The sequence below is a fragment of the Muscardinus avellanarius genome, assembly GCF_963383645.1.
Source record: "Muscardinus avellanarius genome assembly, chromosome: 12".
Classification (NCBI taxonomy): Eukaryota; Metazoa; Chordata; class Mammalia; order Rodentia; family Gliridae; genus Muscardinus; species Muscardinus avellanarius.
The window spans coordinates 57,613,393-57,627,320 of NC_137798.1; the positions used below are offsets into that span (position 1 = coordinate 57,613,393).

Below are 13,928 nucleotides of genomic sequence, written 5' to 3' on the forward strand. Positions count from 1 at the left end.
GGATGGAACCCAGAGGCATTTGACCTCCGAGCAACACCCCTTTCCCCATTTTTTATTCTTTATTTTGAAGCCAGGTCTCACTGAGTTGCAAAGGGCCTAAGTAGCTGAGACTGTCCGCGAACTGCGATCCTTTGGTCTCAGCCTCCCGAATGCTGGGATTACAAGCGTGCACCACCAGGCCAGACTTGGAGATCACTTTTGACCCAGGTCATAAAGCTCTAAAAAGGAATAGGAACCCAGGCTTAAGTGTTGTCAATTACCCTTGCCTCTCCTTTAACAACATAGTTCCAGAATACTAGGTGGAATCCCTGTCTCTGCTGTGTGTGTGTGTGTGTGTGTGTGTGTGTGTGTGTGTGTGTGTGTGTGTTTTACTGGGAATGGAACCCCAAAGCATTCTACCTCCGAGCTACACCCCCAGACCTATTTTTTACTCTTTATTTTGAAACCGGGTCTCACTGAGTTGCAAAGGGCCTCACTAAGTAGCTGAGGTTGTCCTTGAACTGTGATCCTCCTGTCTCAGCCTCCCAATTGCTGGGATTACAAATAGACACCACCATGCCCGCATCTCTACCTCCTCTTCAGAGTTCTGACCGGGCCTTGCGATTTTGCCCAGGCTGACCTCCTGGAACTCCTGGCCTCAAGGATCCTCCTGCCTCAGCCTCCCGAGTATCTGGGAGTACGGCTTGCGCCACCTGATCGGTGCATCTTCAGAGTTGCTGGCACCGGCAGAGTGCCATCACCAGTACCTGGTGCCCCGCCCCCACTCCTTGGTGACTGCGCTTCATTTTCCCTCCATGTCAGTAGCCATTCTCTTGCCTCGCCTGCAGGTCTGGTCTTGAATACTGACTCTGGCCACTTCCTTGCTCTTCTTCCCGCTCTGGGCAGCTCAGAACCCTGAGCACCAGGGACTAGCCCTTAGCTGGGCTCCGAGACTTCGGAAACGTCCCAGAACCCTGCCGCGGGTCCCGCCCTCGAAGGGGGGTGTGACCCAAGAGTTTAGTTAGGAGGCGCGGTGCCGGGAACACCCAGCCGCCCGCGGGGCTTCCTCTGAGGCTCGCCCTCTCTGCAGAGGCGCGCGGGCTGCGGCCAGCGGCTCCTCCGCGCTCCGCAGCCTCCACTCCAGCCCGCCCGCCATGAGGTCGCCCTACTACCACTGCCGCAACAGCACCTCGGTGGAGAGGGGCAACTCGGCGACCATGGGCTGGGTGCTCTTCAGCGCGGGCCTCCTGGGCAACCTGCTGGCCCTGGGGCTGCTGGCGCGCTCGGGGCTGGGGTCCTGCCGGCCGCGCCCCCGGAGCCAGCAGCCCTCGGTCTTCTGCGTGCTGGTGTGCGGCCTGACGGTCATCGACCTGCTGGGCAAGTGCCTGGTGAGCCCGGTGGTGCTGGCCGCCTACGCGCAGAACCGCAGCCTGCGGGCGCTGGTGCCCGCGTCCGGCCAGTCGCTGTGCCAGGCCTTCGCCTATTTCATGTCTTTCTTTGGGCTCGCCTCGACGCTGCAGCTCCTGGCCATGGCCCTGGAGTGCTGGCTTTCCCTCGGGCACCCCTTCTTCTACCAGCGCCACATCACCCAGCGTCGGGGCGTGCTGGTGGCGCCGGCGGTGGGCGTCTTCTGCCTGGCTTTCTGCGCGCTGCCCTTCGCGGGCTTCGGGAACTTCGTGCAGTACTGCCCCGGCACCTGGTGCTTCATCCAGATGGTGCACGAGGAGGGCTCGCTGTCGGTGCTGGGCTACTCGGTGCTCTATTCCAGCCTCATGGCGCTGCTGGTGCTGGCGATCGTCCTGTGCAACCTGGGCGCCATGCGCAACCTCTACGCCATGCACCGGCGGCTGCGGGGACACCCGCGCGGCGGCCTCGGGGAGCGCGCGGGCCCGGCCGCGGGACGCAGGGAGGCGGCCCCGCACCCCCTGGAGGAGCTGGACCACCTGCTGCTGCTGGGCCTCATGACCGTGCTCTTCACCATGTGCTCGCTGCCTTTGATTGTGAGTCCCCCCCCCGCGGGGCGCCGAGGCTGCGGGGAGCCGGGGGCCCTGGGCGCGCGGGGAGAGGGCGGCCGGGAGGACTGGCCGGCCGAGGAGCCGCGACCCACGCCCGCTGGCTTTGCTGCGGCGCTTCCCAAAGCGGATTCCTCCCACGGCCCTGAGATGTAATCCAATTTGTTGAAGAAGTCAGGGGAAAAAAAAAAAAAAGTAGAGAAAGATACACCCGATGGCATTCTCTGAGCCCTACTGAAACTTCTTCCATTTGGCAGAGTCCTTTCCATCCGGCTCCCTCTGCTCCCCCTCCTCTCCCGACGGATAAGCAATGTTTTATTTTCTTAGACCTGTCCATGATTATATAGGTGATTATATAGGTCCATGATTATATAGGTGATTGATTATATAGGTGATATGAGCGATCCGCGGCGTCTGGGGGCTCCTCCCCTGGAGGGTTGGCGTTAAAAGGGACTACGGGAAGATTTAATTGTGCCCAAGTGGCTTCCAGGGGTGAGTGACCTAAGGCATAGGTTTAGTGGGGGGGAGTTTTTTTTTTTTTTCTTCCTGAAATTTGTTTTGGTGCTTGTTTGTTTGTTTGTCTTTTGGGAACTGGGGATTGAACCCAGAGCACTGCACCTGCAAAGCAGGCGTTTTGCCACTGAGCAAACCCAGCCCCTGGCAGGTGTTTCTGTGGCAGCAGAGGATGGAGACCCTAAAAGATTGAGAGGACGTTGCCTGCAGGCTCCTGCTGGAGAGGTCTTTTTCACAGCCGTTCTCTTCAGGGTTTGCTTCTATCCTAGCAAATGAGATGGCATGAAGGTCTGATCTCAGGGCTCAGTTTACTGAGGAGACGGTGGCAGAGACCGATGTCACCTCCATTCTCTCCTTGGGTCCTATGCACCTGGGGACAGCTGGGGCTTCAGAAAAAAAAAAAAATTCAGTACTGCTCCTCTAGCTCACTTCCAGTGTACCTGTTCAACAAGAGCAACATTTAAATAAATTACAGAACATGGTCAGCTCAAAGTCCTTGGTCATCGGGCTTTTAAAAAGATGCCTGGGTCCCATCCCCAAGGGACTCCCCCACCCCACACAGTGCTGGGGATGTCCTCCTACATTGCAGGCAAGTGCTCTGCCACTGAGCCCCAGCCCCGGCCCTAATTTTTATTCTTGAAAAGGTTCTAATGGTGTCAGAAGTGTTGGTTCAGGGACCATGTTTCTAGACCCACACTCTAAAGTAGGCAAACCAGAGTTCACAGACCAGGTCTGTTCTGCCTGCTTTTTCTTTCTTTCTTTTTTCTTTTTGCAGTACTGATGATGAAACCCAGGGGTATTCTACATCTGAGCTACACTCCCAAGGTCTCACTGAGTTGCGAAGGGCCTCGCTAAGTAGCTGAGGCTGTCCCGAAACAGTAATCCTCCTGTCTCAGCCTCCAGAATGCTGGGATTACAAGTGTGCACCACCAAGCCCAGCCTGCCTGCTATTTTCTGTACAGTCCAAAAGCTAATAATAGTTTCTTCAAATGAATATTTGTAGAACCGTAAACCCTGATTAAGCCAAATACTATTCCAATATTTTATTTATTTATTTATTTAGTGGTACTGGGATGGAACTCAGGGGCATTCTACGTCTGAGAGACACCCCCTAGCCCTATTTTTTTATTCTTTATTTTGAAACAGGGTCTTACCGAGTTGCAAAGGGCCTGACTAAGTAGCTGAGGCCGGCTACAAATCGTAATCCTCCAGTCTCAGTCTCTCAAATGCTGGGGTTACAAGTGTGTACCACCACGCCCGGCTCCAATATTTTTAAAAGAATTTTATTCTTCTCAGCAGATGTATGTTTTAAAAAATTGTACTAGATTTTTACTATTACATCTTGAATTTCATCAACAAAAAAATTGTAGAAATGTCTTTTCTCTCTTGTTATATTGGTACATACCAAATATTCATGATTTGCCTCTTGGACTAAAAAACTGGAAATACCGTCTGCTCCTTTACAGAAAATGTTTAAGACCACTGTCATAAAGTTGGAACCTCACTTACCTATGGTGTAATAAACACAAGGGAACACAAGCATGAACATTTTTACCTTAGTTTGAATGGTTTAGTAATAATAATGCAGAAAACAGCGAATGCAGTGAAGCGAGGGTTGCATTTGGACATGGCTCTCAGGAGATGTGAAGAGCTCATATGGGCAATTGTGAGGACTGGAGAAAATGATAGATTTGAAAATGATTTTCTTTAAAAAAAAAAACTTGTAAAGTTCAAAATATGTGCAATACAGACAGAATTCTTCCCGGGAACCCCCACTTGGTAGAAAGGAGAAGGGCTTTGTGTCAGCCCTGGGTTTGACACAGGCTCTGATGCTTACTGGATATGGTAGGGGCTTGTTTAGCCTTCTGACCTCAGCTTCCTTATCTGTGAAATGAGGGCAACCATATTATTTCCTGTAAAATAAATATGAAGACGTGAAGTTACACACTCCCACACCCCCATCTCACGCATGTGGGTTGAGTATCCCTAATCCAAAAACCTGAAATGTTCCAAAATAAAAAATGTTTCTAGCACCAACAGGATGCTACAATTGGAAAGGTCCACACCTGACCTCACGGGACAGTTCACAGTCAAACCCAGGTTCCCTGGAAATGGTCTATAAAGTTATCTTTAGGTTATGTATATACAGCATATACGAAACTAATGAGTTTTATGTTTAGAACTGGGTTCTATCTCAAGATATATCATTATATATACCCAAATATTCCAAAATTAAAAGAAAAAAATCTGAAACACTTCTGGTCCCAAACAATTTGGAAAAGGTATACCCAGTGTGTGTGTGTGTGGGGGGGGGTATATCCTAACGCAGTGCCTATATTCAATAATTAGCATCATTATCATTACTAATTATAGCTTTCATTATTATTCTTGCTTGCTAGATATAGCAAATTAATCAGGAGATATGATCTCCTCAAGAGGTAGTGTTACATTCTAAGGCAATGGTTCTCTATTTTTTATGATTTAAAGATTCATTAGAAAGGTCTAGAAAACCCAAGAATACATAAGGGCGTATTCCATTAGCTATGAAAGTGGTGATGCCATCACACGTCACCGGGCCTCCATGGAACTCACTGTGAACCTTTGAGACAATGAGTGAAAAAGTAACATTTTTATGGAAATTTTTGATCTCTTTAATACATCAAATAGGTTTTGGAGACTCCCACACTTTGTAAACCACGCATGTAAAGAATGGATCCAGCATGCCGGGCGTGGCGGCGCACGCTTGTAATCCCCGCGCTTGGGAGACTGAGACAGGAGGATTGCACAGGTTCAAAGCCAGCCTCAGCTACTTAGTAACCCTGTTTCCAAATAAAAATATAAAATAGGTCTTGGAGTGTAGCCTGGAGGTAGAAGGGTTCCAGCCCCAGTACCACCAAAAAAAAGAAAAAATGGATCTAGCAATTGGAAAATTAAGGCTGCATCCTAAAGAGGAACTTATAAAAGCAACAACGAACTACTCCATAGCCTAACTATTGTATTTCACTAAACCAGGGGGAAGTTTGGTGAAATAAGATTTTTTTTTTTTTTATTGTGGGGCTGGGGATCAAATCCAGGGCCTTGAACATGCTATTTAAGTGCTCCACCACTAAGCTACACTTTCACCTCCCTCTTATACTTTTTAAAATTAACTTCACAATAGATGGGCGTGGTGGCGCACACTTGCAATCCCTGTGCTTGGGAGGCGGACACAGGAGGATCCGTTCGAAGCCAGCCTCGGTGGCTTAAGAGAACCTGTTTCCAAATTTTAAAAAAGTATAAAAATAGGTCTGGGAGTGTAGCCTGGAGGTAGAAGGGTTTCCACGAACCCCAGCACCACCACCACCAAAAAAAAAATTAACTTCACAATAATGCTGGGTTAGAATAAGACACTTAAGTAGACTGAATTTTCAAATTTGTAAGTTGATACAGCAGGAAGAAAATATAGATAAGAGAAAATGAGCTTTAGAAAATATAGATAATAGAGAATGAACTTTAGTGGCAGTTTGCAGCACTTTTTCTAGTGTATGTAACATTTCCATAAAATTCTTTTTATTTTAGAAAACTGCAGTATAGCCGGGTGTGGTGGCACACGCTTGTAATCCCTGCACTTGGGAGGCTGAGACAAGAGGATCACGCAGGTTCGAAGCCAGTCTCGCTGGCTTTAGAGACCCTGTTTCCAAATAAAAGTATAAAATAGGTCTGGGAGTGTAGCCCAGAGGTAGAAGGGTTTCCAGGAACCCCAGTACCACAAACAAACAAACAACCTGCAGTGTAAGCCAGGCATTGTGGCACACACTTGTAATCCCAGAACTCGGGAGGCTAAAATGGGAGGATCTCAGTTCTTGAACAGCCTCAGCTACTTAAGCCCTTCACAACTTAGTGAGACCCTGTTTCAAAATAAAGAATAAAAAATAGGGCTGGCAGCTGGCCCACTTGTAATCCCAGCATTTGGGAGGCTGAGACTGGAGAATCGCAGTTCGCAGACAGCCTCAGCTACTTAGTGAGGCCCTTCTCAACTCAATGAGACCCTATTTCAAATAAATAAATAAATAATAAATAAAACAACTAAAAATTTAGGGCTGGGGGTGTAGCTCGTAGGAACAATGCCCCTGGGTTCCATCCCCAGTACCACAAAGTAAATAAATAAATAAATAAATAAATAAAGCCATTTTTAAAATGCCAGGTATAGAACAATACACTTCTTTTTTTATAATAAAAAATAAAGTTTGAGCCAGGCATGGTGGAACATGCATGGGTGGGAGGTATAGGGAGAGAATGGGGTGGGAATTGGGTGGGGGCTGACTGGGAAAAGTGTGCATGTATGTCTACAAAAGTATGTATCCTACTATGATGTATGAATACAGTGCACCAATAAAAAAAAAGAATAAAAAAAAGATGAAAAAAAATAAAAAAATTAAAAAAAATCCATTCTAAAAAATAAAAAATAAAAAATAAAAAAAGGGCAGGGAGTGTAGCTCAGAGGTAAAATGTTTTTAAGTTCAACCACTAGTACCAAAAAATAAAAATAAATACAAAAATAACTAAAAAGTGTGTATTTATTAAACCAACTTAAGCAAGTAGCCTATAGTCATCCATGTGATTTTTTTAACACATATCTGGAAAATACCAAGCTCAAGACACTCTATAATTCATTGTGAGAATATAAAATGAGGAAAACACCACATGTATCTTCATAAGCCAGAAGGGGGATGATCAGGCCTGTAGGAGAGTTTAGCAGAGGATGGGAACCACTCCAAATTGACACAATAACATTAGATAATAATTGAGTTTGTATAAGCTAGAACCTGCTCGCTAGGTTTTACTCAGACCATCTCACGTCAAACTTCACAAGCATCTTGAGAGGTGGGCGCAGTGGTCTCTGCTGTACAGATGAGGAATCAGAGTCACACTTCCAGTCAGAGAACCCTACTCCAGATATGGCCCAAAGCTGGCTGCGCGCAGTCGCTACCTCGAAGGGGTGTCCTACATGGGTATTATTCTGGGTAGGTCTTGAAGGGAGGTGTGATTTAGGCATAGAATCAGTTTCCACATCTGTAAAATGAAGATAACAACTATACCTCATAAAACTTTTTGTAAGGGTAAGTCGATTCTTTTTAAGTACTTTGAACCATGCTGGAAATAGTAGGCTTCGTGTGGGCATCTGTCACTATTATTGCTATTAGGTTTATTAAGCGAGCTTGGTGGGAGAGAGCATCTAGTTATAAGTCACAACTAAGCCCACTGAGCTGCACCACAGAGAGGGGTAAAAAGGGGTAAAAACAATTAAGGGAAGCTGCATCCTTTCCAAGAGCGGCTCCTGGATTGCCTCAGCGGGGTCTGCTCGCTGCACTTCTCCACGTCCCCTTCTAATCTTGAGTTTGTATAGTTTCTGTTTCATTAGGGTCCGTTTATTCCTTTTTGGATTTAGAACCTCAGTAGGCACAGAAAGTATAATGGCAAAAAGGATAGCTGGCTGGCCTCAGCCAGAGTGGAGGGCGGGGTAGCGCAGGTCTCACAGTGTTGGCTGAATGGCGAGAAGAGCTGTGGTCTCAGGCACGGGCTCCAGGTAGGCTGTGGGGACCGTGGGGAGATCGAGGCACTAGGAGGCGGCTGGACACAGGGAAGCTGGTGGTGTGTTTGTGTGCTCCACCGCAACTCTGAAAAGAGGATGTGAACACGGGAAAGTAGCAACCTATGCTAAGAATAGGTAGAACAACTTACAAGAGGTGACACCTCACGTCTTTCCATTGTCATTTCTTCTGTTTCTTCACACCGATTCAAAGCTTCTCTATCACATTTTGATATATGTGACATTTACAAGTCTGGCTCCCTCCCTCCCTTCCTTCCTTCCTTCCTTTCTTCCTTCCGATTCAACTCAGGCCATTCTACCTCCCAGTCACATACTCAGCCCTTTTTTGTTTTGGAACAGAACCTTAAGAAGGCCTCACTGAGGCTGGCCTCCAACCTGTGACCCTCCTGTCTCAGCCTCTCGAGTACTGGGATGACAAATGTGCACCACCACGCCCGGCTCAAGTGTGACTTATTTCTAAGCAAAATAATAAGAGCGGACAGGAAGCAGGCAGAGGAAAGAACAGAAAGAAGTGTGGGTATAAGGAGACTAGCTGGACAGACTCTCTGTATTTGCAGAAGCATGTGCCCCCCGTGTGTGAAAGCTTTAGTAGGTCTTCCTGGTCTCGCAGGGGCCTGGGAACTAGAGCCTCGCCAGTGGAACAGCCTTCAGGGAGGCAGTCAAACGGGGTCTCACATATGTGCCTCAGTTTCCCCACAATTCAGGTTTCTCACTTACCCCCACCATCTGCAATGTCCTTAGCTACTTATACATTTACCAAAAAAGAGTGTTCAAAGCTGAGCTACCATGCTCTTACAGAAAGCCAAATGAAGAAATTTAATTCATGGCCACCAACAGCCTTCGAGTATAGTAATGGAATGTTTTTCTTTGAAACAGTATCGTGCTTACTACGGAGCATTTAAAGCTGTCGACAGACCCTCTGAAGAACCCGATGACCTCCGAGCCCTGCGTTTCCTATCTGTGATTTCAATCATGGACCCGTGGATTTTCATCATTTTCAGAACTTCAGTCTTTCGGATGTTTTTTCACAAGATTTTCATCAGACCTCTTACATATAGAAACTGGTACAGCCATTCCTATCGAACTAACATGGAGTCCAGTCTGTGAGAGAGCTTCACACTTTCTGGTAAGTTAAAGAATATATCACATTTTCAGATAAAGAACCATGACATTAAAAAATAACCTTATCATTTAATCCTTGAAAGTTATCTCCCATCACATAAACATCTAAACAAATTTTCAGAAGTATTTGATATATCTATATTAATATGTTGTCACTCTGTATTTATTAACTATTTCAATGCATTTGTTTTATTTTTATTAACAGCAACTATAATTTTATATTGTAAAGAATGTTAAAAGTCTTATAGCAATGGTTTTAATTATCCCAGTACTTGTACCTTGTGTTACTATTTTTTTTTCAAAAGACTCATGGGCCTTTATTTAATACTGTAGAAACACCGCTGTTTATAATTATGTGATGAGTTTTCTTAAACAGCACAGCAGTGTCTTCCTCTATTCATCTCCAGTGATCTCTGACTCATTTCATCCAATATCTCCCTGCTTCGCTGTTGTCTTTGCCAATTGATGTAGGTATAGCCTGAATCGCAGGTGCTTCTCGAAGATGTGAGGTGAGAAATATAACTCGGCCAGGCATTTGTTTGAAGGCATCTTTCCTAGCCACCATTTTGGGCACCCACGGGCTCAGGTGGAGATTCAAAGTTATAAATAAATAGGGAGCAAGGTCTGACAATGGCTCACAGCTCTGAGAAGAAAAAAATTCTTATCTTTTGAAGTCTAGTCTCTTGCATATCAAGACAGGGGAGTTTGTAGGAATCAGTATTTGAGAGTGGGTGCAAAATATTCTCAGTTTTAATTTTTAATATTTTTTGGCACTGGGGATTGAACTCAGGGGCAATCTAACTCTGCGCTATACCCCCAGCATTATTTTTGTTTTTATTTTGAAACAAGGTCTCACTAAGTTGCAGAGGGCTTCACTAACCTACCAAGACTGGCCGTGAACTTGCGATCCTCCTGTCTCAGCCTCTCAAGTACCAGGATTATAGGCATGCACCACCATTCTTGGCTAAAACCTCCATTTTATAGGTTTATCCTATTGATGGATTCTTTGGGGAAGGGTTTATTCTTCTTGGAAAAGCACAGATGTGTGGCTTACCAGAGAGATGTGTTTGCTAAGGTTAGTTGTGTACAGCAGAAGGGCATTTGGTACGGCGAGAACGTCACCCAGGACTTGGTCACCTTCGTTTGAGGGTGACGCTGGTGGCCTTAACATCTACCTGTTAGGTCCATATCTTGCTCTTTGTGAGACAGTGAGATGTTATTGAGGCTCCTGCAAGCTGCACCTTCAAAACTGGAGCAGGACATAGTTCAGAAGGAGCACAACTGAGCACTTTAATTGTACACTTGAAAGTTTACAAAGGTTAGCAACACTGAAATGGAAAACCGAGAAAATGCAGCCGAAGCTGAACAGCAGACTCTATGCCCAGCATGCATCAAGAGCTTCATCCTCAAAGAGGAGCAGACAAGGGACCCGAGAGCAGCATCTCTGGAGCTCCTTTGTACCCCAACACACCCCTACTCTGCAATGAAAACCTGCTGCATTTGAACAGTCTCAAGGACCATGCCCCCATCCTGCAAACCTTTCCAAAGACATGAGTATTTCCTTATTTCCAACTTAGTAGCAACCTCGATTTTTGTTTTGTTTTATTTATTTTTTTACCTCTAGGTTTTCCAATATCTCAGAGATAGTATTAGCCTGGCAGTGTATATTCTTTTGTATAGCAAAACTGTGAAAGAGCCAAATTAGGAATATAAGAAATTAATTTGAGAGTATGACATAATAAGAAATCGCAGTTGTTTTGAGGTGTAGCTTTTGTTTGCATATTTTAAATATAAGTACACATGTTGGGTTTTTTCTTTTTGGTCAGCACCACTGCATCTTTTTTGTGCTCTCCTATTGGAAGGTGTGTTGTGATAACTGTCCAGATATTTTAATAAGGCCTAGATAAGTCAATAAACAATTTTAAAATATTTTACCAAAATAATGACTTTTCTCAAATCAAAAGGAAGGGCTTGCTTTTTTTTTCTAAGCAAATAGTTATCAATAATATTCCAATCTCTAACAGTGTAATAGTGTGAATTTTTCTATACTGTCCCATTAGCATTTGTATTACCTTAAGCAAGTTTTCATAGATTTATCCAAAGACTTAGTGTTCCTCTTTGCTTTATGCAAAATGTATTTATACCGCTGGGCATAGTGGCGCACACTTGTAATCCCACGCTTGGGAGGCTGAGACAGGAGGATCGCACATGTTCGAAGACAGTCAGCCTCAGCTACTTAGTGAGGCTCTCAGCAACTTAGTAAGACCCTGTTTCCAAATAAAATGTAAAATAGGTCTGAGAGTATAGCCCGGAGGTAGAAAGCCCCTGGGCTCCACTCCTAGTACCACCAAAAAAAAAAAAAAAAAAGTCTATATACCAATCTGATTAAATTCATGTTAAGTTCAACCTTGAAGTGATTTTTGTTGACTCAGTCATTAATAATTGACCCAAGCCAGGCGTGGTGACGCATGCTTATAACCCCAGTACTTTGGAGGCTGAGACAGGAAGATTTAGCTTTGCAGCCAGCCTCAGCTACTTAGGCCCTCTGCAACTTAGTGAGACCCTGCTTCAAAATAAAGAATAATAGATAGGGCTGGGAATATAGCTCGAATTAGAATGCCCCTGGGTTCAATCCCCGGCATCATACACACACAAAAATATATATATATAATTGACCCAGACTTTGTGTCAAGCTAGGTTAGGTACTAAGAATAAGTTAATAAGACTAAGTCCTAGCTCACAAGTCATTCATTGTCCACTGGGGGGAGACAAGGTGGGAAACAGTTGTAATGCCCTGTAAAGATTCTCAGTGGTGAATACACACACAGTCCTACTAGAAAAAGAGGCCCAGGCCAGAGGCAAAGTGCAGGACTGGCAGGAGAACTTCACAAGGGGAAGTCTTCAGTCAAGCATCGAAAGTGAGGAAAATTTTGACTCCAATTGACACCAAAAAAGAAACACAAAGATACACTAAATAGGAGGGAATCAATTTTGAAAAATATCCAGCCTAATCAAACAAATCTAGAAATAAAATGATCAAGGACCAAACAAAAATATATGACTCATTATAAACAGAGGCTTTTGAACAGTGGACATTTATGCTCTCCTGGTGAGTTTGTACATGTGTGCATATTTATTTGGTACTGGAGATTCAACCCAGGATCATTCTATCTGAGCCGCATCCTCAACCCTTTTTATTATTGTCTTTAGTTTTGAAACAGGGTCTTACTAAGTTGCTGAGGCTGACCTCAAACATGCGATCCTCCTATCTCAGCCTTCCAAGTGTCGGGATTACAGTTGTGTGCCACCACATCCAGCTCATGAACTCTTTCTTGATAGCAACCTGCCAATGCACATCAAGGGTATAAAGGATTCTTTTCTATTTTTCTAATAATTTCACCATTGAATTATTTGCCAGAGAATAATCACAGTGATGTCATATTCATGAACAGAACTTTTCTTGGTAGCCTTACTTACTTATTTATTATTTATTTTTTACAGTAATGGGGAGGAATCCAGGGGCATTCTGCCTCACAGCTACATCCCGAGCCTTATTTTTTTATTCTTTATTTTTGTTTGTTGGTTTTTGTTTGTTTGTTTGTTTGTTTGTTGTTTGTTTTTTGATGGTACTGGGGTTCCTGGAAGCCCTTCTCCTCCGGGCTACACTCCCAGACCTATTTTTATATATTTTTTAAATTTGGAAACAGGGTCTCTTAAGCCAGTGAGGCTGGCTTCGAACCTGCGTGATCCTCCTGTCTTTGCCTCCCAAGTGCCAGGATTACAAGCGTTCACCACCACGCCCGGCTATTCTTTATTTTTTATATCACCACGCCCGGCTATTCTTTATTTTTGAAACAGTGTCTCACTGAGTTGCAAAGAACCTCACTAAGTAGTAGCTGAGGCTCTCCTAGAACTGCAATCCTCCTGTCTCAGCCTCCCAAAGGCTGGGATTACAAGCCTGTGCCACCATGCCCAGCTGGTAGCCTTATTTACAACAGCAACAAACTGAAAGTGGCCAGAACAAGAGTTAAACAAACAAACCTTAATTAAGATATGTATATTTATTTATACAATATATATACACATAAACGTTCAGCCATTTAAAAAGTATTTTCATACAATTTATAAAGTTAAGAAGAAAGCTTACAATGCAATGATGTTTTAAAAAGCATAATACAATTCATGATCCATAAATATATGTGCATAGAAAATACCTTGAAAAAAATAAATCAAAGAAAGCATGAGTTGGTGCAGTGGCTCAAGCCTGTAATCCCAGCTATTCAGGAGGCTGAGGCAAGAGGGAGGCCAAGTTTGAGCCCAACCTGGGCACTTAGTGAGGCTGTGTCTCAAAATAAGAGATCTGTGAAAGGAGCTGGGTAGAGCGCCTGCTTAGCAGGTTCAAGGCCCTAGACTCAATCCCCAGTATGAAAGGGGAAAAAAAAAAGAAAGAAAGGAAGGTAAGAAGAAAGAGAAAGAAGGAAAGGCATGAACCTCAGGTACTTTTTATGGACATTTTCTCCACGATTCTTTGTATTCTCCAAGTTTTCGAGTTAAAAATATTTCTTTTACATGAAATTGTTTTTTTGAAAGAATGAATAGAACAGGACAGAGCAAAGAAGAGGAAAGGTGTGAAGAGCTTGGGTGTAGAGGAAGGACCTGTGGGAAGGCTGCCTGGGCTTTGGAGCTCCCAGTGGCCGAAGTTTGGGATTTAG

The 13,928-nt window shown here is 44.6% G+C and overlaps 1 protein-coding gene across 1 annotated transcript; it reads left to right on the plus strand.

The window, feature by feature from the left end:
• Positions 1–1,133: 1,133 nt before the first annotated feature.
• PTGDR (prostaglandin D2 receptor) lies at positions 1,134–9,201 on the plus strand (the record flags this gene model as incomplete). The annotated part of the gene is made up of 2 exons (XM_080706848.1): positions 1,134–1,979; positions 8,971–9,201. 2 exons carry the CDS (start codon positions 1,134–1,136, stop codon positions 9,199–9,201), a joined length of 1,077 nt encoding a protein of 358 aa, XP_080562974.1.
• Positions 9,202–13,928: the final 4,727 nt, after the last annotated feature.